This window comes from Schistocerca serialis, chromosome 1, assembly GCF_023864345.2.
Source record: "Schistocerca serialis cubense isolate TAMUIC-IGC-003099 chromosome 1, iqSchSeri2.2, whole genome shotgun sequence".
Taxonomy (NCBI): domain Eukaryota; kingdom Metazoa; phylum Arthropoda; class Insecta; order Orthoptera; family Acrididae; genus Schistocerca; species Schistocerca serialis.
Window position 1 is genome coordinate 155474675 of NC_064638.1, and position 22876 is coordinate 155497550.

General features: G+C 39.8%; 1 protein-coding gene across 3 annotated transcripts in view; it reads left to right on the forward strand.

Annotated features, from left to right (window-relative positions):
- Positions 1–22876, forward strand: part of LOC126464701 (GTP-binding protein 1) — a 167923-nt gene that overhangs the window by 3765 nt on the left and 141282 nt on the right. For all 3 annotated transcript variants that reach the window (XM_050096251.1, XM_050096253.1, XM_050096254.1), the window contains one exon: positions 14453–14564. In XM_050096251.1, the coding sequence (XP_049952208.1) occupies positions 14453–14564 (112 nt within the window). The remainder of the gene's footprint in view (positions 1–14452; positions 14565–22876) is intronic.

Genomic DNA, 22876 nt, shown 5'->3' on the forward strand with positions numbered 1-22876 from the left:
CAGGAACTGTTCAAAATGTCCTCCGTTAGCGAGGATACATGCATCAACGCTCCATCGCATGGAATCCCTGATGCGCTGATGCAGCTGTGGAGAATGGCGTATTGTATCACAGATGTCCACAATATGAGCACGAAGAGTCTCTACATTTGGTACCTGGGTTGCGTACACGAGCTTTCAAATGTCCCCATAAATGAAAGTTGAGGTCAGGAGAGCGTGGAGGCCATGGAATTGGTCTGCCCCTACCAATCCATCGGTCACCAAATCTGTTGTTGAGAAGCGTACGAACACTTCAATGTGCAGGAGCTCCATCGTGCATGAACCACATGTTGTGTCGTACTTGTAAAGGCACATGTTCTAGCAGCACAGGTAGAGTATCCCGTATGAAATCATGATAACATGCTCCATTGAGCGTAGGTGGAAGAACATGGGGCCCAATCAAGACATCACCAACTTTGCCTGCCCAAACGTTCACAGAAAATCTGTGTTGATGACGTGATTGCACAATTGCGTGCGGATTCTCGTCAGGCCACACATGTTGATTGCGAAAATTTACAATTTGATCACGTTGGAATGAAGCCTCATCCGTAAAGAGAACACTTGCACTGAAATGAGGATTGACACGTTGTTGGATGAACCATTCGCAGAAGTGTACTTGTGGAGGCCAATCAGCTGCTGATAGTGCCTGCACACGCTGGACATGGTACGGAAACAAATGGTTCTCCTGTAGCACTTCCTGTCAGGATGTAACACTACGCTACTGCGCACGATACTTATTAAAGCCTGTGCTGTGGTAAGTTGACGGGCTTCACCTTATAAGAAAGGATTTTGGTATATATGTTGACCGCGTGTACCTGAATGGAGGCAAAAATCAGACTTCCACCCACTCAGTAACAACAATGATACGTCAAGCTAGTCTGAAGAGCAACTACACGTTAGGACGGACAAGAAACAACACAGCAGATGCTACCAAATTGTTAATAATACGGTCGCCAGCCTAATTAGGCATTAACTGAGTTTTTTCCCAGTACAAGTTGATGTACGTTCATACAAAACAACACGTAATGACACTGCATAATATGGTAAATTTTAGAACCCGAAAATCTACTGAACTAATAATTTCACTTTCTGTACTATTATGAACAAGCCATAAATACACAACATTACACTATAATGTTTACTACAAACTTCGTACTGTCTATTGATCTGATTAAAATCGGGCATAGGTTACCCTAGAAATAGCACTTTCGAAACACACATACAGTGTCAATTTTGAAAAAGGTAAAACACTGAGAAATTTTGGTTTTATATTGACTTTAACTTTGCTGGTCAAATCAGTTCAGTGCACTTCAGAATTCAAGTGAATAGAAAAGAAAAAAGGGGAGGGGGAGGGAACCCTGAAACTTTTATGATCACTGTACTGAAAATTTTGATTATGGAATCGTTAAGCACTCAAGATTTCCAATATATGAGTTACAACTCTTTTTGTCTTATTTCTTGCTCATTTAACTACCATTAATTTTGTCTCAAATTAATTAAACTTTATTACTAAACCAATTTCAACATTATCTTCCAACTTTGTCAGACCTATATTATTTGCCTATATATTCATTAACGACAAAGTTCTTTAAACATCATTCTAACATAGATAGGTCTGCAGGTAATTATTATTAACATAAACTTTAAATCTTCATCTCGGGACACTCGGATTGCACAACACGTGGAAAGGACCCTGTCTAGGTTAGTGATTAGGATAATTAAATGATAGGACTGTTCTGGTAAAAGTTAAGTTGTTATTGAACAGTAAGGAACAAACGTAACACTGGTCCTCACGAATACAGTACTAATAGTTTCAACCTGTTCGTATCGATGTGGCGGGCGGCGAGATGGCGAGGCGCAGAGCACACATACAATCACAGCTATGGCTCTTGATGTATCGGCACTTTACTTCTTCATAACGTCGCAATATTTTTCCATTTAGTGCCTCTGGAATATTTCCATGCTGTATAGGCGTCGGAAACGGCACATCCGAGGCTCAACAAAATCATGTTTTCCAGGAGAGCCTCTTCGACCCAGAACGTTGTTACTCAGACCAATGCCCAACTCCGACTACTACTGCTGAGCCCGTTATGCCGTGCCGCGCCCGTGTGCATTTTCCCGCGCTCGCCTGCCATCCACCTTTTACCGCTCCCCTACAGACTGGGTATTCACCAGAGGTTTTACATTCTACATATCCTAATACATTGCCTACGTATGGACCAGGCGCACAATTACAACTTTAACATCTTACAACAGTTTCAACATTTCTTACATTTCCATTTTGTTATAATATTGCTTGCAATTTGACATAAACATTAATACTCACATCGAAAATTGTTTACAGTTTCTTTAACATAATGGCATGAAACAAAAAAAAGAAATGAAATCAGAACATCGATTACACTAATTTATCGAAAATCAGAAGAAAAAATTATTATATGTACAATAGTATAGCGTTGGTGTTGTTACAAGGACACCTTCGTTCTGGAAATCTGTCTCGATACAAACGTACCGCACCACGGCTATTGCCCCGTGCTAATCCATACATCAAATGGGCATCTGCCAACTCCGCATTTGTAAACATTGCACTGACTGCAAAACCACGTTCGTGATGAACATAACCTGTTGATGCTATGTACTGTTGTGCTTGATGCTAGTACTGTAGAGCAACGAGTCGCATGTCAGCACAAGCACCGAAGTCAACATTACCTATCTTCAATTGGGCCAAATGGCGGTGAATTGAGGAAGTACAGTACATATTGACGAAACTAAAATGAGCTCTAACATGGAAATTAAGCGTTTCCGGACACATGTCCACATAACATCTTTTCTTTATTTGTGTGTGAGGAATGTTTCCTGAAAGTTTTGGCCGTACTTTTTTGTAACACCCTGTATATCTGTTTCTATATCGGACACTTCTGCTCTTTGGGTGACATATGAAGCAGGAAAGGATATTTTTTGCAGCGTTGTGAGCCAAAACTGATTCGGCATCCTGTTTTTGAACCTCCATTTCGATGACTGACAAGATAGAGCTGAATGAGTGGCAGTTGAATCAGCAGCAGCTAGCTATAGCTGACATTTTTGCAAAATTTGTAGAAAATTGCCAGGTGGTTTGGATGTGCTACCATTGATGAAATGTTAGTGCCCTTCTGAGGGAAGTGTAGATTCAAGGTCTGCGTTCCTAATAAATCTTGCAGATAGGCAGTAAATATTCAGAGCCTAGTTGGCTCCTAGTTTTCTGAATGGCTATATTTACAGAAGCAAGGATTCTAATAGAAAAAGACACTGCTTTCATAAATTCTAAAGAAAAACAGAGCTGCTGTACAGAAGCTGGAGTTTATTCAGTTTTGTAATGAAACTAAATGAGGAGTAGACAGCCTTGATGATAGGTGTCCTGTTTATAGCAGTATTATACGGGATAGTACTTATAAGTTGTGTCATCGCATATGTATTGTACAACAGCAATGCAGATGATGAACTTGTAAGCCGGATGAACTTTATGAAGAAACTTGGAATCTGGCTTTTTACTTCTCATATGGAAAAAGAATTCGAAATATCGACCTTACATGGAAACTGAGGGCTTGTGTTGGGAAAGTTGCAGAGTTAGTACAAGACAAGAAGTCTAGAAAAAATTTTGTGATCCAAAGAAAAGGAGGAAAATGTTGTTGTTGTGTAAAAGTGCAAGATTTCTATTTACTTTGAGGGCTCCAAGAAAATGTGTTTGCATTTCAGATGTGAAACACCAATCTCTTTAGTATTAAGTAAAATTTTCAAAATACTCGTTTCTTTGATGTCCCAAAAATTGTGGTAAAAAAATGTATGGCCCAGTACTGAGTGTCAGTTTGCAGGCTTTCTTTCTTAACCTAGAAAATGCAACTTTTGTGTGTGACTTTAAACCCCATAATTTAATTTTATTTGAAAATTCACTTATTACAGGGATTTACTTACTTAGCAGCTTCAGATATATATCTGTGGGTCACTCCAAGTAAATGTACATCTACCTTGATACACTATGTGATCAAAAGTATCTGGACACATGGTTGAAAATGACTAACAAGTTCGTGGCACCCTCCATCCGTAATGCTAGAATTCAGTATGGTGTTGGCCCACCCATAGCCTTGATGACATCTTCCACTCTCGCAGGCGTACATTCAGTCAGGTGCTAGAAGGTTTCTTGGGGAATGGCAGCCCATTCTTCACTGAGTGCTGCACTGAGGAGAAGTATCGATGTTGGTCAATGAGATGAGGCTTGGCATGTTGTTCCAAAACATCCCAAAGGTGTTCTGTAGGATTTAGGTCAGGACTCTGTGCAGGCCAGTCCATTACAGGGACGTCATTGTCGTGTAACCACTCCGCCAAAGGCCGTGCATTATGAGCATGTGCTCGATCACATTGAAAGATGCAATCGCCATCCCCGAATTGCTCTTCAAAAGTGGGAAGCTGCTGTAATAGTGCCAGACAAAACAACAAGGGGTGCAAGCCCCCTCCATGAAAAACACGACCACACCAATGCAATCACCATCCCCGAATTGCTCTTCAAAAGTGGGAAGCTGCTGTAATAGTGCCAGACAAAACAACAAGGGGTGCAAGCCCCCTCCATGAAAAACACGACCACACCATAGCACCACTGCCTCTGAAATTTACTGTTGGCAGTATACACACTGGTAGATGACATTCAGCGGGCATTCGCTATACTCACACCCTGCCATTGGATCACCACATTGTGTACTGTGATTTGTCATTCCACACAACATTTTTCCACTGTTCAGTCGTCCAATGTTTGCGCTCCTTACACCAAGTGAGGCATCGTTCGTCATTTCCTGCGTGATATGTGGCTTATGAGCAGCTGCTCGACCATGAAATCCAAGTTTTCTCACCTCCTGCCTAACTGTCATAGTATTTGCAGTGGATCCTGATGCAATTTGGAATTCCTGTGTGATGGTCTGAATAGATATCTGCCTATTACACATTACGACTCTTTTCAACTGTTGGCGGTCTCTGTCAGTCAACAGATGAGATTGGCATGTAAGCTTTTATGCTGTACGTATCCCTTCACGTTTCCACTTCGCAATCACATCAGAAACAGTGGACCTAGGGATGTCTGCCTATACACCCTGCACTCAACTTCAACACCTTACTATACAACATGGCATCATCAGCAAACAACTGCAGATTGCTGCCCACCCTGTCCGCCAGATTATTAATGTATATGGAGGATAACAGAGGTCCTGTCACACTTCCTTGGGGCACTCCTGACGATACACTCGTTTCTGGTGAACGCTTGCCATCGAGGACAACATACTATGTTCTATTATTTAAGAAGTCTTCTAGCCACTCAAATATCTGTGAACTTGCTCCATATGCTCGTACCTTCATTAACAACCTGCAGTGGGGTACTGAATCAAATGCTTTCCGGAAATGTAGAAATATGGGATCTGCCTGTTGCCCTTCATCCATAGTTCCCAGTAAGTCATATGAGAAAAGGGCAAGCTGAGTTTTGCTTTCTAAAACCATGGTGATTTGTGGACATAAGCTTCTCAATCTTAAGAAAGTTGATTGTATCTGAACTGAGGATACGTTCAAGGATTCTGTAGCAAACAGGAGTTAGAGCTGTTGGTTGTGGTTCCATTCTTTTACCTCTCTTATATACTGGAGTCACATGCACTTTTTTCCAGTCGCTTGGGACTTTGTACTGGGCGAGAGACTCACAATAAATGCAAGCTAGGTAAGGGGCCAATGTTGTAAAGTAATCTTGGTGAAATAGAACTGTAATTCCATCCGGACCTGGTGATTTATTTGCTTTCAAATCTTTCAGCTGTTTCTCTACACCAGGTATGCTTATTACTATGTCTTCCATACGGGAGTCTGTCTGCTGCTCAGATGACAGTATGTTTGTATGATTCTCCTGTGTGAACAATTTCTGGAACATGATATTTAAAACTTCGGCTTTCGTTTTGCTATCTTCAGCTGTCACACCAGATGGGTCAGCAAGGGACTGAATGGAAGCCTTAGACCCACTTAGCAATTTTACACACGACCAGAATTTTTTGGGTTCTCTGCCAGATCTTTTACTATGGTGTGACAGTAGTAGTTGTCGTGTGCTTCATGCATTGATCTTTTCATGGACGCATGAATCTCTCTCAACATTTGCTTGTAGTCGTTCATGCATTCCCTTTTGAACTGAGACTGCAACACCCTCTGCTTCCACCGAATTTCGTTATTAAACCATGGTGGGTCTTTGCCATCTTTTATCCACCTATTAGGCACATAACTCTCCTCACCACAATTTACAATCTGCTTAAACTTTTCCTTAATTCCTCTACAATACTCGGCAGGTTAAAGTCGCCTGCAACTAGTATTACATGATCTGGGTTTTTACGCGCTATTGACCATAGGCATTCTTCGAATAACTCTAGAACTACCACAGCAGAATCGGGTGGCTAGTAAAAACATCCACCAATTAACTTTGTTTCAGCTACACCTGTTATGCACGGCCAGATGACTTCACTGTCACACTTTCAACCTCAGTGGAGACACTGTTTTTGTCAGCTGCAGTGGACACTCCCTCTCCTGTGGCCTCTAACCTGTCTTTCCAATATACCATGCACAACTCACTAAATATCTCAGAGCTTTCCAATTCAGGTTTCAGTCAGTTCTCAGTCCCAAGAAAAATTTGAGCGTGAGAACTTTCCTGGAGGGCAGTAAATTTGGGAACTTTATTATGAATACTTTGACAGTTTACTGATGAAATTATAACAGTCAAAGTGTCTTTATCCTGAACACCATTTGAATTTCATTTCTGCATATTGACTGCCAAGGGTTCTTCAGAGCCCTTAAAATTACTGCCTATCCTAAGAAACCCTCATGTTCACTCCACAAGTTCTCTGCTACCCGAGTACTTGCTACCTTTGTGTAGTGCACCTCTGATCTACCAAGGGGGAGTACTACAAATCCCCACATGGTAACCCAGGTCTAGAAATCTGTAGCCGAGACCATCACAGAGTCGAAAAAGTCTTTGATTGAGACCACCCACTCGGCTCCAAACCAAAGGATCCCGATCAACTCTGGAAACAGTGTTGCAGATTGTGAGCTCTGCTTGCACCCCGTATTCAAGGCCAGCAGTCTTCACCACCTCCTCCAGCTGGCTATACGAACTGAAGATCGCCTCAGAACCCATGTGATAGTCGACGTTGGCACCAACGTGAGCCACAACATGCAGACAACTGCACACTGCACACTCTGTAGCCACAGGCATGTCTGCCTCCACATCTCGGATGAGTCCCCCCGACAGATGTACCGAATGCACATTGGCTTTTTTTCTGGCCCTGAACGCTATTTGCCTAAGGGGCTCCATAACACAGCTAACATTGGAACTTCCAATAACTAGTAAACCCCTCTCCCCGTGTGCCTGCTCAGACCCTGTTGAAGGAGCAGCCACCTGTCCACTCACAGGGTGAATGTGTGAGGCCAGACGGCCAGTCTCAACATTGGATCTTCGTCTCCGGCAATGTGAACTCATTCTCACCTGCCACTCACCCTGCTGTGGGGGCAGATCCACAGCATTGGATGCACTGGGAGGTACCTCGGAATCAGAGCCTGTGGGAAAAACAAGTGACACCTGAGGTGTTCCATGCAACATTCCAGATTCTTCACCAGTTCTACCCCCCACCCCCCAAGGCAGTATCCTGAAGGTGACTGATCATAGCCAAAAGCACATTAAGCTCTTTGTGACATGCAGGCAGCACTTCCTGCAACTGCACGCAGCATGCACACATCCTTGCCATCCTAGTAAGACTAACTGAAGATGTGAACTCAAAAAGCAGAGAATCCTAGATATACAACTTGCTACTCTCCCTGATGTGTCACCTATGGACCCTGATGCATTAATGAGCTATGTAGCTGGCTGTTCAGTGAGCAACCATTGCACCACAGACTGAGTGGATTTACACATGCAAAGATTCAAGACTAAACCTCTTAAAGCAGAGAAACATGCATGGAATTTAGTGATTTTACTTTGAGGAAAACACAGAAAAAGATAAACACTTAACTTGCCGCACTGTAGACATATTTGCAATGCAAGTTTAACACACTATTTTATGTATGAGTTTGAACTCTAAAATTTAGTTTTGTGTGAAAATTCTCGTGCTACAGGGATTTAATTATTTATTTAGCAGCTTTGGATGTATATACAGTGCGATCCACGTAAATCTGACCTACGTTAATGAGTTATATAACATTTGAACCAGTAGTGGGACACATTTGCAATTTTGGGAAATGATAATACACAATTGACACACACACACACACACACACACACACACACACACACACACACACACACACAGTACAAACATACAACACACTGGTTACAAATTGCACGAAAACATTAGACATATGACACATTAAGAACTGTAGTGTCTACGGTTGTCTCAAGAAAAATGGGGCCAGCAATCCTGGAAGCTGACAGCATGGACCACACTCCAATCTTTTTATCGGGCAGTGGTGTTTAGTGCATGATATGGGGGCCTACACCAGCCCAGTGTTTGCTGCTTTGTTTATTGATGTAACTGAAGGATCGAACCATGCCTCACCTGTAAACCATGTTGTGGGCAGAATGTCTGGACATTGTATGAGAAACTCCTGAAACCATTGACAGTAACACATTCTTTTCTCATGGTCTGTTACTTGTGAATTTGCATCATGTGCACTCTGTATTGTCACAATGCCATTTTCTTCGCATCTCTGTGACATGTGCCATATGAAATGGCTGCTATCTGGCTCAATCAGTGCAATGATTTTCTTGGAAAGTTCTCCAAGTGTCTTCTAGCCTTATCACTAACCACTGGACTTCTGGATGGTCTATCTTTACCGCTGTCACTGCTTAGTGCACCAGTTGTCTCCAGCTTCTGTACAATCAATAAAATTGTTGCCTTTGTTGAAAAATTGCACACACTGAATTCTCTTCAAAATGCCATTGTGTTGTAACCAGTCTGTCTGTCTTCATGTCATACCGGCCCACTCATCTAATATAGGGTGCCTAGGAAGCTCTTTTCTCGGATAGCTAGACAACAGTTTAAGCAAATCTTATTAATGGAGTTTATTACAGTAAATTAAATAGACAATACTTAACTTGGCATATTTACAAAAACGGGCTGCAAGCAAATGGTGACATGCAAATAATCAGTGTCCTTCAATATGTACAGTTTCCGTGCAAGCAAATAATAACAGTTCACAAGTCACTGGTATATAATTTATTTCGCGGCTTGTCTTCGTATGGGGGCCGCTCCTGTTGTGGTGTTGTCCTAGTCAGCATGCTATTGGCTGACGTTGTCCCACAGCCCTCTCTGCTGTTTCGTTCCAGGCCGATGTGCCAGTGCTTGATGTTATGCTGGAACACTTTCAATATATTTTCGGAATAAAAACCATCTCTTGAAGTGTGTACTGTATATTTCTGCCATCTGAAGACTGTGAACGATTCACTAGTTTGCTTGTTATTGTAATGCAGCCTGAACTACACACTTTCAGACTTCACAGACCATGACCAACGAGGCTATGAATGAGCTATCAGTAGCTGAGCAAATGCATCATTATACCAGACAGAGGGGATTATGTCCAGAAACAATAATCAACTTGCAACAACATGTTGCACTTCTGATTCTCCCAGAGCTACTCAGATCATTAAAACAGCTTTCCCATTTTTACAAGCTTTTGGAGGGAAATTATGACCCACAAGCTGTGATATGGTTGTGAATAAAATGTGACCCAAATATCGAATAAATTTCCTTTACTTTACGTCTATGGTCACAAATTTTTTTGTCATCAGACTACCGGTTTCAGTCTCTAGTGACCAACTTCATATCTGTTTTATAAAAACATGTAGCAATGTACTGCAGCCATAGTGGCATCATCAAATGTTAAATGCCACTATGACTGCAGTACATTAATATATGTTTTCATAAAACAGATCAGAAGATGGACATTATAGACCGATGACAAAAATTTGTGACCATAGATGTAAAGTAAAGAAAATTTATAATTATGACCCATTCAAGTAGCTGAGTTTTATGTTGGTCAGATCGGTTGTCAGTTCAACACACTATTTACATCATGGTATATCATTTTTAAATACAATGGCATCATGCATAGTTACACATTTTGTGTCTCCTGTACAGTCTACCTATACATTTTGTTTCTGTTCTATCATACGTAAGAACACATATCTTGAATTTACTACCTATCTGTCTGTGCTTATTTTAATTCTATTGCATTGGATGCATATTTCCTGTTTTTTGCATTTAATATGTATTCATTGACTGAATAGAAATGATTTTCTGTGAAGAATAATTTTATTGCTTCAAGCTAATATTTAAAATATGAAACAGTAAACAAGTGTACAGTTTTATTGTCATATAAGCGGTACTTCTTTCTACTTTAGCGGTGTTGTGCTCTGGAACTCATAACTTTACACTGTTTCTGGCAGCATGGCTATCTATGTCTTCATTTTTATTGAATGTGTTTTATGCCCCCATCCGAACAGTAGTATTTTTATTCCATAGGTCATGATACCATTACAGTATGAGAAATACCCCATTCACATAGCATCATTTGTTACTAGTGGTAGTGTTTTGGAGAACAAATATAGCTGAACTTAGTTCGCTTGTTAGGATAGCAATGTGGTCTTTCCATAGTAAATAGTTATCTGTAGTGAGCCCAAACTTTGCATACTGAACTACATTCATATCCTTCTTATTGCAATGGCTGTGTTGTTAGGAAGAATGATGCAGTGGTCCTTAGACATGCTTGCATCTCTGAAGGGACAGGCACTGCAGTGACTTCAACCATTATGAAATACATGAAATGTATTCTCAGTATGAATTTAAACAATCCTTTGTGGCTACTGCAGCTATTATGAAATGCATGAAATATGTTCTCAGCTGCAAATGTGGTCAACCATCAGCTGTATAAAGAAATGTTGACAACGAAAGCTTGTTCTGGACTGGACTCGAGCCCGGATATCCCACTTTGAGTGGTCATGGTAACTGTTTCGGCTATCTGTGAACTACTCACAACTATACCCACACTTCCATATGCCGTTGTTCGTGTGTCACACCCTGTACTCGTACTCACATTATGTAATTCCCACACAGGAGAGGACATTTTAAGTGAATGTTGCTGCCTGCTATTAGTGGATAGACATAGTATTGCTGTGCCTTTGTTGTTAGGGAGAATATTGCATTTATCTGCTGATATCAGGCAGTGAGTTTCAATTAAAATGTCCCCCTCTGTCTGAGAATTACATAATGCCTGTACGAGTATACAGTATGAGGAAGGAATGACGACGTGTGGAAGTCTGGATCTGGCTGTGAGTCATGCACGGATAGCCAAAACGGTTAAAGTGACTGCTTGCGTAAAGTGGAAAATCTAGGTTCTAGTTGTGGTCTGGCACAAATTTTCTTTTTTGTCCTTCCCTTATACTTGATGGTTGTTCATATTCACAACTGTGAATACATTTCATGTATGACATTCATATCCAGTTCTTGTAATTGTGGCGATTTCTCTATTGTTCATCATTTTAGTTTTCTCTTTATTGAGAATTAGCCTGTTACTTCCTAGCTATTGAGGGATAGGCTCATGTAGGTATCATTTTGCTTTTTTGCTATGGTATCATGTAAATTTGGGCCAATGGTTATGCTGTGGTATCATTTGCAAAAAGTATAATTTTACTTTCAGCATATACTGTATATATCTCCAAATACAAAATGATTCTAAATGAAAGGTCACCCCCCCCTCCCCGCCTTGTTCAGTAAGGAATTACAGAAAACATGTAGACACATACTACATTTATTTTGAAAGCTTACAAATTGTCACCTTTTTACAGGTATATGAAGGAGACTATAAATGTACCAGTACACAGAAAACAAAGCCAGATAAAGACCTCCCATAGTCAAATACTGATGCCACTTAGCCCTCCTGACTGGAAATTCCACAGAATCTCCCCTGTCACTACCACTGTCATGGTTATCTTGTATTCTTTCCATAGTACACAGTCTTCTCTCCCATCAAATGGATTTGTAAGCTAATGCAGAGGAGTAGGGGGGAACCCCATATAATGTTTGAATACGGCATCGGTAGTGTGCTACTTGACGCAGTCATGTTGATTAAATATCTGGGCGTAACGTTGCAGAGCGATATGAAATGAAATGGGCATGTAAGGATTGTAATAGGGAAGATAAATGGTTGACTTCAGTTTATTGGGAGAATTTTAGGAAAGTGTGGTTTGCCTGTAAAGGGCACCGCATATAAGTGCAATGCATTCTTGAGCACTGCTTCATGGCAGATGAAAGAAAAACATCAAAGCAATTCAGGTGTGGACTGCAAGAGTTGTTACCAAAGTTTGAACAGCTGCAAGTTTTACTGAGATGCTTTGGGTACTCATATAGGAATCCTTTGAGGGAAAGAGATATTCTTTTCGAGAAACACCATTGAGAAAATTTAGAGAACTGGCATTTTAAGCTGACTGCAGGACAGTTCTACTGCTGCCAATGTACATGTCACATAAGGACCACTAAGATAAGAGAAATTAGGGCTCATATGCAGGCTTATAGATAGTCAGTTTTCCCTCGCTGTATTTGTGGAGGGAACAGGAAAGGATGTTATTTATTAATAGTTTTTTGTTACTCTTGATATTAACTCTTAGTTATTTCTTAAAGCGATTATGTTTTGTTGAGTGTGCTTGATATTGTTCATATCAGACATCCATTTCTTTGTCTAGATATAGCTTGAGCATAAAACAACACCTGAAACACTTACAAGGGAACCTCCCCATTGCACCCGCCTCAGATTTAGTTATAAGTTGGCACAGTGGATAGACCTTGATAACCTGAACACCGATCAGTCGAGAAAACAGGAAGAAGTTGTGTGGAACTATGAAAAAAAATAAGCAAAATATACGAAATGAGTAGCCCATGTGCAAGATAGGCAACTTCAAGGATAGTGTGAGCTCAGGAGCGCCGTGGTCCCGTGGTTAGCGCGAGCAGCTGCGAACCAGATGTCCTTGATTCAAGTCTTCTCTTGAGTGAAACACTTACTTTCTTTATTTTTGCAAAGTTATGATCTGTCCGTTCGTTCATTGACGTCTCTGTTCACAGTAATAAGTTTAGTGTCTGTGTTTTGCGACCGCACCTCAAAACCGTGCGATTAGTAGACGAAAGGATGTGCCTCTCCAATGGGAACCGAAAACATTTGATCGCAAGGTCGTAGGTCAACCGATTCCTCCACAGGAAAACACGTCTGATATATTCTATATGACGCTGGTGACGGCACGTGCATCACATGACAGGAATATGTTGTCGACCCACCTAACTTGTACACTTGGCGAATGGGTAAAAAGATTCTTATACCTTTCCCGATTTAGATTTTCTTGTGGATTTGATAATCACTCCCAAAAAAGTGACGAAAACATAAGAGTTTGCCACGTAAACTGCAACAAATGAATGCAACAGTTTCATAGTCGCACACTTTTCCCTGTGCTCTGTGAAACATATGTTTTTAAGGTTTTAAAATTTTTCCGTGTGTAGGCCGTCAAATCCTGCATATGTCCAAGCAAATCTGAACATGTCCTGGAATTTTGGAGAGCGAAGTTGATTATGTGTGAATGGCTGAACTTTGGCAATTGAAACATGATCACGTAAACAATACTGCTCTGTGTACCTGTGCAGCTTCACAAAATCATAGAATGTTTTCACAACGTTACCTCGCATCAGATGGACGGACGGACGGACAGATAATAATTGCCTGAAAATGAAAAATTAAGCTTTTCACTTGAGGGAAGACTTGAACCAAGGATTTCTCGTTCCGCAGTGCTCACGCTAACCACGGGACAACGGCGCTCCTGAGCTCATATCATCCTTGATGTTGCCTACCTTGCGCATGGACTACTCAGTTTGTATATTTTGCTTATTTTTTCATAGTTCCACACAACTTCTTCCTGTTTTCTTGATTGATCTGTGTTCTGTTTTTCAAGGCCTATCCACTGTGCCAACTTATAACTAAATCTGAGGGTGGTGCGATGGGGAAGTTCCCTTGTTAGAGGAACTATCCATCTAAACGTACAGTCAGGGTAACCTCTCACCTTTCTCTTATCTCCTCCTGCCTGTTACTCTTACCTCCCTTGGGAAGGAACTCTCAGTTTCAAATGCTAGTCTAGTTTTATGTACTTTTATTTGTATGTGTTAGTCACACTTTGAATTTCGCTCCATCAGGGTATGTAGTGGCCAACTGTTTGGCCTTCTTGTAATTTTATTTCCTGTAGCGAATTTTCCTTTTGATACAATTAACCATAATTCCATTGTTTGTATCCAAATACTATGTTACGTCTAACTATTGTATTCACATTTTTCTTCCTTTTGTCTCCTAGACAGCACTGATAAGCCCAACAGAAGAACAGTATGAGCTTTTGTTGCAGAAACTCAAAGAAAGGATTGGCAATGGAAGAGGAGAGACAATATTTGAAGTTGGCATTGGTGAAGGTAACCTCATGAAAGAAATTTTTCTTACAGTGGAAACTTGGTAACCTGCATCAGTAATTATATTTTGTTGAATTCAGCTTGGCAGATGACAGGTTGTACCATTTATATTCAGTCTAAGCTTAGTAAGGACTTAGTGATTTCATGTATCTTTTGTGTCTGGCACAGTTTGCTGCAAATTATACACGGCCTCACAAAAAAGGTGAAGCATCCAGAAGGTGAGGAGGAAATGAAATGCAACTTCCAGTGTTGAAAGAGTATGTGATGTTGTCTCATTGATTACAAATTTGATCCAGATTTACAAAGAATTTTTCAAAGTGAGTGTGATTATCAGTATGATGTTGCCTGGCCTGAATGCATGCACTGATTTTGCAGCAAGGACATCATAAAGTGTTAAGTCTTCTTCTGAGGCAAGCAGGTCCACAGTTGTTTTCACTGGTCCTTGATATCCTTGGTATTGGCTTTGGGTTGAAGTTCTATGTTCTATCACGGGAAATCTGGGGTTCTTGCTGGGCCATGGGAGTTTCTCATTACTCAGAGTTCATTGAGACGCATGGCACGTGTGGACGAGTGTCGTCATTTTGAATAATGGCTCATTTATGCTGTCTCATGAGAGGTAACACGTGAGGACCAAGATGTCCATGAGGTACCGTTGTGCTCTCAGAGTTCCTTTAGTCCCTCTCAGTCATGACCTGAAGTCATACTCAATGGCTCCCCACACTAGGACAGACAGGAGTAATGCCACTGTGCCTTTCCAAAACATTGGGAAAATGGGACCTCTCCCTAGGTTGCTGCCAGTCTCTCTAAACATGGTCATTTGAGGTTGTGCGGAACTATGATTCATTGCTGAACACAATGTGACACCATTCCTCAGAAGACCGTGCCTGCTGGTCATGGCGCCACTCCAAATGCAGTCATTTCTGTTGTGTTAATGGCAGTCTGTGTGTGGGGCAGTAATTCCATAGTCTGGCTGCTGCTAGTATCTGACCAGCCATTAAGAATGACAGAATGCTGCTGAAGTGCTTCACTTATTCTCAGATTGTGCACAATACAGTGACCTCTCCTTATGGTGACCTTGGCAAGTATGTCTACCATCATGTCCCCCTGCAGTCCAACATTGGGTCATTGTCATATCCAAATGCCACACAAATCTGTGTATTGCACAGTTTGACCAACTGTCAAATGGAGACTTATAATGAGGCCCCTTTGAAACTCTTGTCAGATGCCAGTTATTCTGTCTCACATGAGAATGCAATATCTCCATGTTCTTTGCAGTGATCACTAAGCATCTGATGCTGTTCATCCTTCTTGTGTCACCTATAAAGCCTGGCAAGAACACTAAACATAAACAGCACTAATGAACTCTGGTGGTTTCATTGACATCCAGCCATATCTTCTAGGTGCTTCCGTTTCTTTGTTATTTATTTATTTTATTTTATTTTATTTATTTATTTCTTGTTCCGTAGATCCAGTTAGTGAGTCAATCACAAGGATATGGAACGTGTCAAATTGTACAGGTTTCAATTTAAACTTACAATAAATACAAGGGCAATTCAATGGCAAATTGTACATACTTTAAGTAAGACATACTATAAATACAGTAACAGATACAATGTCAGCTAGATAACATAACTACCATTTGACAGAAAAAGGAGTTTCAAATAAAGATTAAAGATAAGAGCACAAAGTTAAATCAGATATTAGGCCTACAAGAGTAAATACATGTACAGCCAATCTGTTGTTACAAAAAGTGCGCTAATGCCCAAATGCACAATAAAATTAATTGAACTACTTCTAGACACAATAAGTTTAGTGATGGTATACATTTTCTTTCAGGTATTCATCCACAGTATAATAAGATTTCTCTGTCAGGTAATATTTGAGAACTTGTTTAAATTTTGGCAGTTCTGTATGAACACATTTGATATGTAGTGGTAGAGCATTGAACAGCTTAATGCTGGAGTAGTAAACTCCTTTTTGTACCAGAGTGAGACGTTTCATTTCTAAATGTAGATTGTTTTTGTTTCTGGTGTTATAACCATGGAATTTACTGTTGTCTTGGTAGATGGAATAATTTTTGCACACAAAGGTCAGCAAGGAAAAAATATACTGTGAGGCAGTGCCTGCAAGAGTGTCTTTGATGGACCCCACACATTATTCTGATTGCTTTTTTTTGGATGGTGAAATTTTTTTTTGCAAGTGGTTGGTTCCCCCAAAATATGATAGCATATGACATCAATGGGTGGAAGTAGCCAAAGTAGGCAACCTTAATAGTGTCAACTTCAGCCACTGAAGAAATTACCCGTAATGCAAATGTTGCCGAGCTAAGTTTTTTACATAGATGAAGAATGTGAACTGACCAATTACATTTACTGTCTATGTAAGCACACAGGAATTTTGTGTCTTCAACTTTCTGTATTGGTTGATCTCTACATTTTATGTTAATTTCATCGGGATTACTTTGTGATGTATGGAACCTCATATAATGAGTTTTATCTGCATTGAGCGAGAGACCATTTGAGGAGAACCAATTTAAGATGTCATTAAAAACAGTATTTGTAGTTTTTTCAAGATCATGATCAATCAAATGGTCAATTAGAATTGTGGTATCATCGGCAAACAGGGTAAATATGCTGTTTGTCTCAGAACAAAGAGGAAGATCATTAATAAAGATGAGGAAAAGCAGTGGGCCCAAAACGGAGCCTTGATACACCACACGTTATCGTGCCCCATTCAGACGAGGCAGGTTCTCCAGAAGAGCCATTTAGCATTACAGTCTGCTTCCGATCATGTAGATATGATTGTAGCCACAAGCCAACAGTACCACCTAAACCATAGTATTCTGCCTTTTTCCAAAGAATTTGGTAGTTTACACAGTCAAAGGCTTTCGTAAGATCACAAAAAATACCCACTGGAGACATTTTTTTGTTAATGGCTTCCAAAACTTGGTTGCTGAAAGAGAATATTGCCTGTTCAGTACAAAGACCGGCACGAAACCCAAACTGATTTTTGCTTAAGATACTGTGGAAGTTGAGATGGTCTACAATCCTCCTGTGCATGAGTTTTTCTAGAATTTTCGAGAAGGTAGTTAATAGGGATATTGGGCGATAGTTTGTAACAATGCTTTTATCCCCTTTTTTAAAGAGAGGAATCACCACAGCCAACTTAAGTCTGTCAGGGACAATCCCATCTTGTAGGGATGCATTGTATATGTTGCATAAGACGGGACTGACAAATTTATAACAGTGTTTCAGTATTTTACTAGAAATATTGTCCACACCAGCAGAATTTTTATTTTTTAATGATCTAATTACTCTTCTGACTTCGCTTACAGTAACTGGAGGTAAGGATAACTGTGGGATTCTGTTGCTAATAGCTTTCTGTAGGAGGGACAATGATTCTTCCATAGAACCATTACAGCCTGTCTTCTCTGCTGCTCTCAAAAAATGGTTATTAAATATTTCTGCAACCAACTCAGGTTTCTTTATGATACTGTCCCCTGTATTAATCTCTACCTGAGACATGTTCCCTGTTGTCCTGCCAGTTTCCCTCTTTATTACATTCCATATAGTTTTAATTTTATTTTCTGAGCTTTCAATTTCTGATTTTATGCACATACTTTTAGATTTATTTATAACCTTCTTGAGAATGCTACAGTAAAGTTTGTAGTGTTGTTTTTTCTTTGGATCATTACAAGTCCTGAGAGAACTGTATAACATCCTCTTTGTTCTACACGATGTTATTATCCCTGTAGTGATCCAAGACTTCTTGGCATTGCCTATATGACTATTTCTAACTACTTTTTTGGGAAAGATGGACTCAAATACAGACATGAATTCATTTAAAAATGAATTGTACTTTTTGTTTACATCTGTTTCCCTATAAACTCGGCTCCAGTCTATCTCTTTTAGGCTATCATTGAATTTTTTAAGGCCCTGTTCATTTATTATCCTAAAAGATTTCCAAGAATGCTCGGAACTGTTGCATACACTGATGTAATTGAGCCTAAGCAACTGACCACCATGATCAGAAAGGCCAAGGATTGGATGTACAGTGATCTCATTGCATTTAGACTTATCTATAAATATATTATCTATCAGACTTTTACTGTTAACAGTAATCCTAGTTGGGAAATCTACTATTGCCATCAGATTATAAGACTCCATTAAATGTACTAAATCAGCTTTACTATTGCTCTCATTTAGGAAATCAACATTAAAGTCACCAGTAACTATCAAGTTCTTGGACTTTGAGTACAGTATGGATAATAAAGAATCTAAGTGCTTAAGAAATACATTCAAATTCCCTGAGGGAGATCTATACAGTGCTAACACTACAGCTGTGAAGTCATTTACAGTAATCTCAACACCACATACTTCAATTTGTTGCTCTATACAATGGCTCTTTAAATCTAATGCATTGTAAGATATGTTGTTTTTTACATAAATTACCACTCCACCTTTTTCCATGATGGTTCTAGAGTAATGTGTTGCCTGACAGTAACCACTTAGCTGTAACCTTTCAATATCCTTCACATGATGTTCACTAAAACATAATACATCAGTATCTTTTATTCCTTGTGGTTCCTCTAACAGAACAGTAATGTCATTTACTTTATTACCAAGTCCTCCCACATTTTGGTGAAAAATCGTCATTTCTTTGGAATTAGAGACAGATCTAAACTTTTGCCTAAAAAATTATCGGTAGCTACAGACACAATACGTTCATTACTAACAATTTCCTGAAACATTTGAGTTTGAAACCGAGTCTGACTTGATGGTTGGAGCCATTCAAGTGCGATTGGTTCCAACTTTGGGGTACATTTGTGGACTTCTTCCAATATTTTTGTTTTTAAGAGGGTACCTAATGCTTTTTTTTCCTGATCTGTTCAGGTGCATACCGTGTCTTGTAAATAATTCTCGTCCAAAACTGCTTACATCTACAACACAAATATTTTTAAAATGCTTACACAACTTTGCTAACTTAGAGTTCGTTTGTGAGATAGCCTCATTTACACAGGACTGTGGAATTAAGTCATGTCTCTTTGGAATGTTCACAACAAATACCTTAGACTGATGAAGCGCCGATATTTTCTTCCTGAGCGACTGTATGGCATCATTCCCTTCGTTGCAGGCAACGTTGTTTGAGCCACCTATTAAGATCACACACTCGTTTTTTACTTTTTCAGGATCACACCCCGTTACAACTTCTTGAAGTTTAGCACCTGGCTTCACAATTCCACAAACATCGGCAGCATTAAAACTGCTTTTCACTATATCAGCCATGCCTCTACCATGACTATCAGCGAAAATGTGAAAACGATTTGTTGATGTTTCACTCACAGCAGACTGGATCACACCACTGCCACTTTCATTGCTGTTAACTGAACGTTGTGGCTTTGGAAGATCAAACCTAACCTTTTTCCGATAGTTTATCGGCACACTCTTCTTACGATTGTTTTCACTTTCAGTGAGACTATTACTAGAACAAAGTACATCAAAATTGTTTACATTCTCGAACCTCGAAATATTTGCTGTACACGAATTTTTAGTGCCGATTGTTTGACGCTTGTTGTGTACTACCTTCCATTCTGATGATTTATCAGCGTCATTTTGCACCAATGTAGCCATGTTCTCGCGAAAGTTTTTGTCCTTCTGTCTGTCTTGAAGCAATGGATCCATGTTTCGCTTCGATTTCAGTTCCATATTTTCGGACTTCAGGCTGTCGATTTCTATTCTTAGACTGCTGATTACACATTGTAAACTAGCAATACGCTCATTATACTTTAATAATTCACTTTTGCAACTTACACACGAATTTTTAACGGCTTCACTGTAACTTATTTTAGGAGTAAAATCGCGGATATCTACACACGCAGCCATCTTGGGCAGTGTAATTCTCCATTACTAATTTACGGGTGTTAGTGGCACACCTTATAGTTTCACTTAGCTCTCACTTCTTGAACCGAATGAGGTGGTGTGGTGCAGTGGTTAAGATACTTGTCTCTCATTTGGAAAAACTGACTTAAAGACCCCTCTGTGGCCAGACAATTAGGTTTTTCTACAGTTTTCACTAAATCACTAGAGATAAATACCAAGGTGGTTGCTTTGCGATTTCTTGTCCTATCCACAACGCTGTTCAAAATGTTGACAGCGGACTTCATACCTCTTGGAGTACTAATTAACCAACCTGCAGTAACCTCACCAATGGGATGTTTATCTTCCTTCATTCCACTTCCCACGACACACAGTTGGTGAATGTACTTACTTTAGTATTTTCTGTATCTTGTATTTTAATTTTATAACATTTGCTTCGGTCAGTGAATCACATTGGCGAGAAAAGAACGTTATGGCAGAATCTGAGCTAAAGAAGGAATCCGTTGGTAGGGCACAACATAAAACATTAATGAAAAGTCAATTTGCTTATTAGAGAAGTGTGGGTGGTGAAGAGCTGCATCAAACTGGTCAGCCTGAAGGTGACAGCAACAACTACTGCTTCTTCTGCTGCTACTACTGCTATTACTACTACAGCCCTTCTTATTAAATGCTTTCAGATGTTACACATAACATATTATAAGCTTATGAATCCCACAGGAAATTGACTGCAGAATGTACAGTACTTTAGGGCCAGTTTAAAAAGTAACCGCCTCTTGTGGTCACTAAAATAGATATTTGCTGTTTCTTGAAGTTTGTGGTCTGGGTGTGTATCTCTTATCTCCACCTGTAAGAAAGTCTTAGGCTCTTCATAATATCAGGCTGTGGTTGCCCGGATTAGTCAGATCCACTGAGTAATGTGACCAAAACAAAAATGAGCTTAGCAATGTGTTTATTCGGACCACAAATATGATGTAACTTTGACTCTGTGAAACCTGAGATGATACTAGCTTTGCCTGGGCTACCACCACTGTACCTCATATATGTTTTAACAGTTGAAATATAAAAGAATTCATCATTTCAAACAGTAATTTTGAAGTTTTCAATTAAAAGTTGGTTAGTTTCCCAAAGCAAATTACAAAATCTGGATTTATAATTTGTCACAAACATTTCAGAGAAATAAACATACCAAATACTACAGTTATCATTGCCAAAATACATCAAATACCTTTTCATAACAGTATTTGATTTACAAATGTCATTAACATGAATCGTGGCTCTTTATGTATATGTGATAGAAACTACATGTCGTCATAATTTTGCTATATTCCATTAATTTTTAGACTCAGATACTTTAATTTCAATAATTCAGTCTACTAATGTAGGCCGGCCGGTGTGGCCGTGCGGTTCTAGGCCTTCAGTCAGGAACTGCGTGACCGCTACGGTCGCAGGTTTGAATCCTGCCTCGGGCATAGATGTGTGTGATGTCCTTAGATTGGTTAGATTTAAGTATTTCTAAGTTGTAGGGGACTGATGTCCACAGATGTTAAGTCCCATAGTGCTCAGAGCAATTTCAACCGTTTTTTTACTAATGTAGTTTCAGGAGGACGTCGTTATCAGGAAAAAGGAAACTGGCGTTCTACGGATCGGAGCGTGGAATGTCAGATACCTTAACCGGGCAGGTAGATTAGAAAATTTAAAAAGGGAAATGGATAGGTTAAAGTTAGATATAGTGGGAATTAGTGAGTTCGGTGGCAGGAGGAACAAGACTTTTGGTCAGGTGAATACAGGGTTATAAACACAAAATGAAATAGGGGTAATGTAGGAGTAGGTTTAATAATGAATAAAAAAATAGGAGTGCGGGCAAGCTACTACAAACAGCATAGTGAACGCATTATTGTGGCCACGATAGACACGAAGCCCATACCTACTACAGTAGTACAAGTTTATATGCCAACTAGCTCTGCAGATGATGAAGAAATTGAAGAAATGTATGATGAGATAAAAGAAATTATTCAGGTAGTGAAGGGAGACGAAAATTTAATAGTCATGGGTGACTGGAATTCGAGAGTAGGAAAAGGGAGAGAAGGAAACATAGTAGGTGAATATGGATTGGGGCTAAGAAATGAAAGAGGAAACTGCCTAGTAGAGTTTTGCACAGAGCATAACTTAATCATAGCTAACACTTGGTTCAAGAATCCTGAAAGAAGGTTGTACGCATGGAAGAATTCTGGAGATACTAGAAGATATCAGATAGATTTTATAATAGATCGAGTCGAGGGGCATGAAAGGGAAGCAGTGGTTGGGAAGGGAGTGAGACAGGGTTGTATCCTGTCCCCGATGTTATTAAATCTGTATATTGAGCAAGCAGTAAAGGAAACAAAAGAAAAATTCAGAGTAGGTATTAAAATCCATGGAGAAGAAATAAAAACTTTGAAGTTC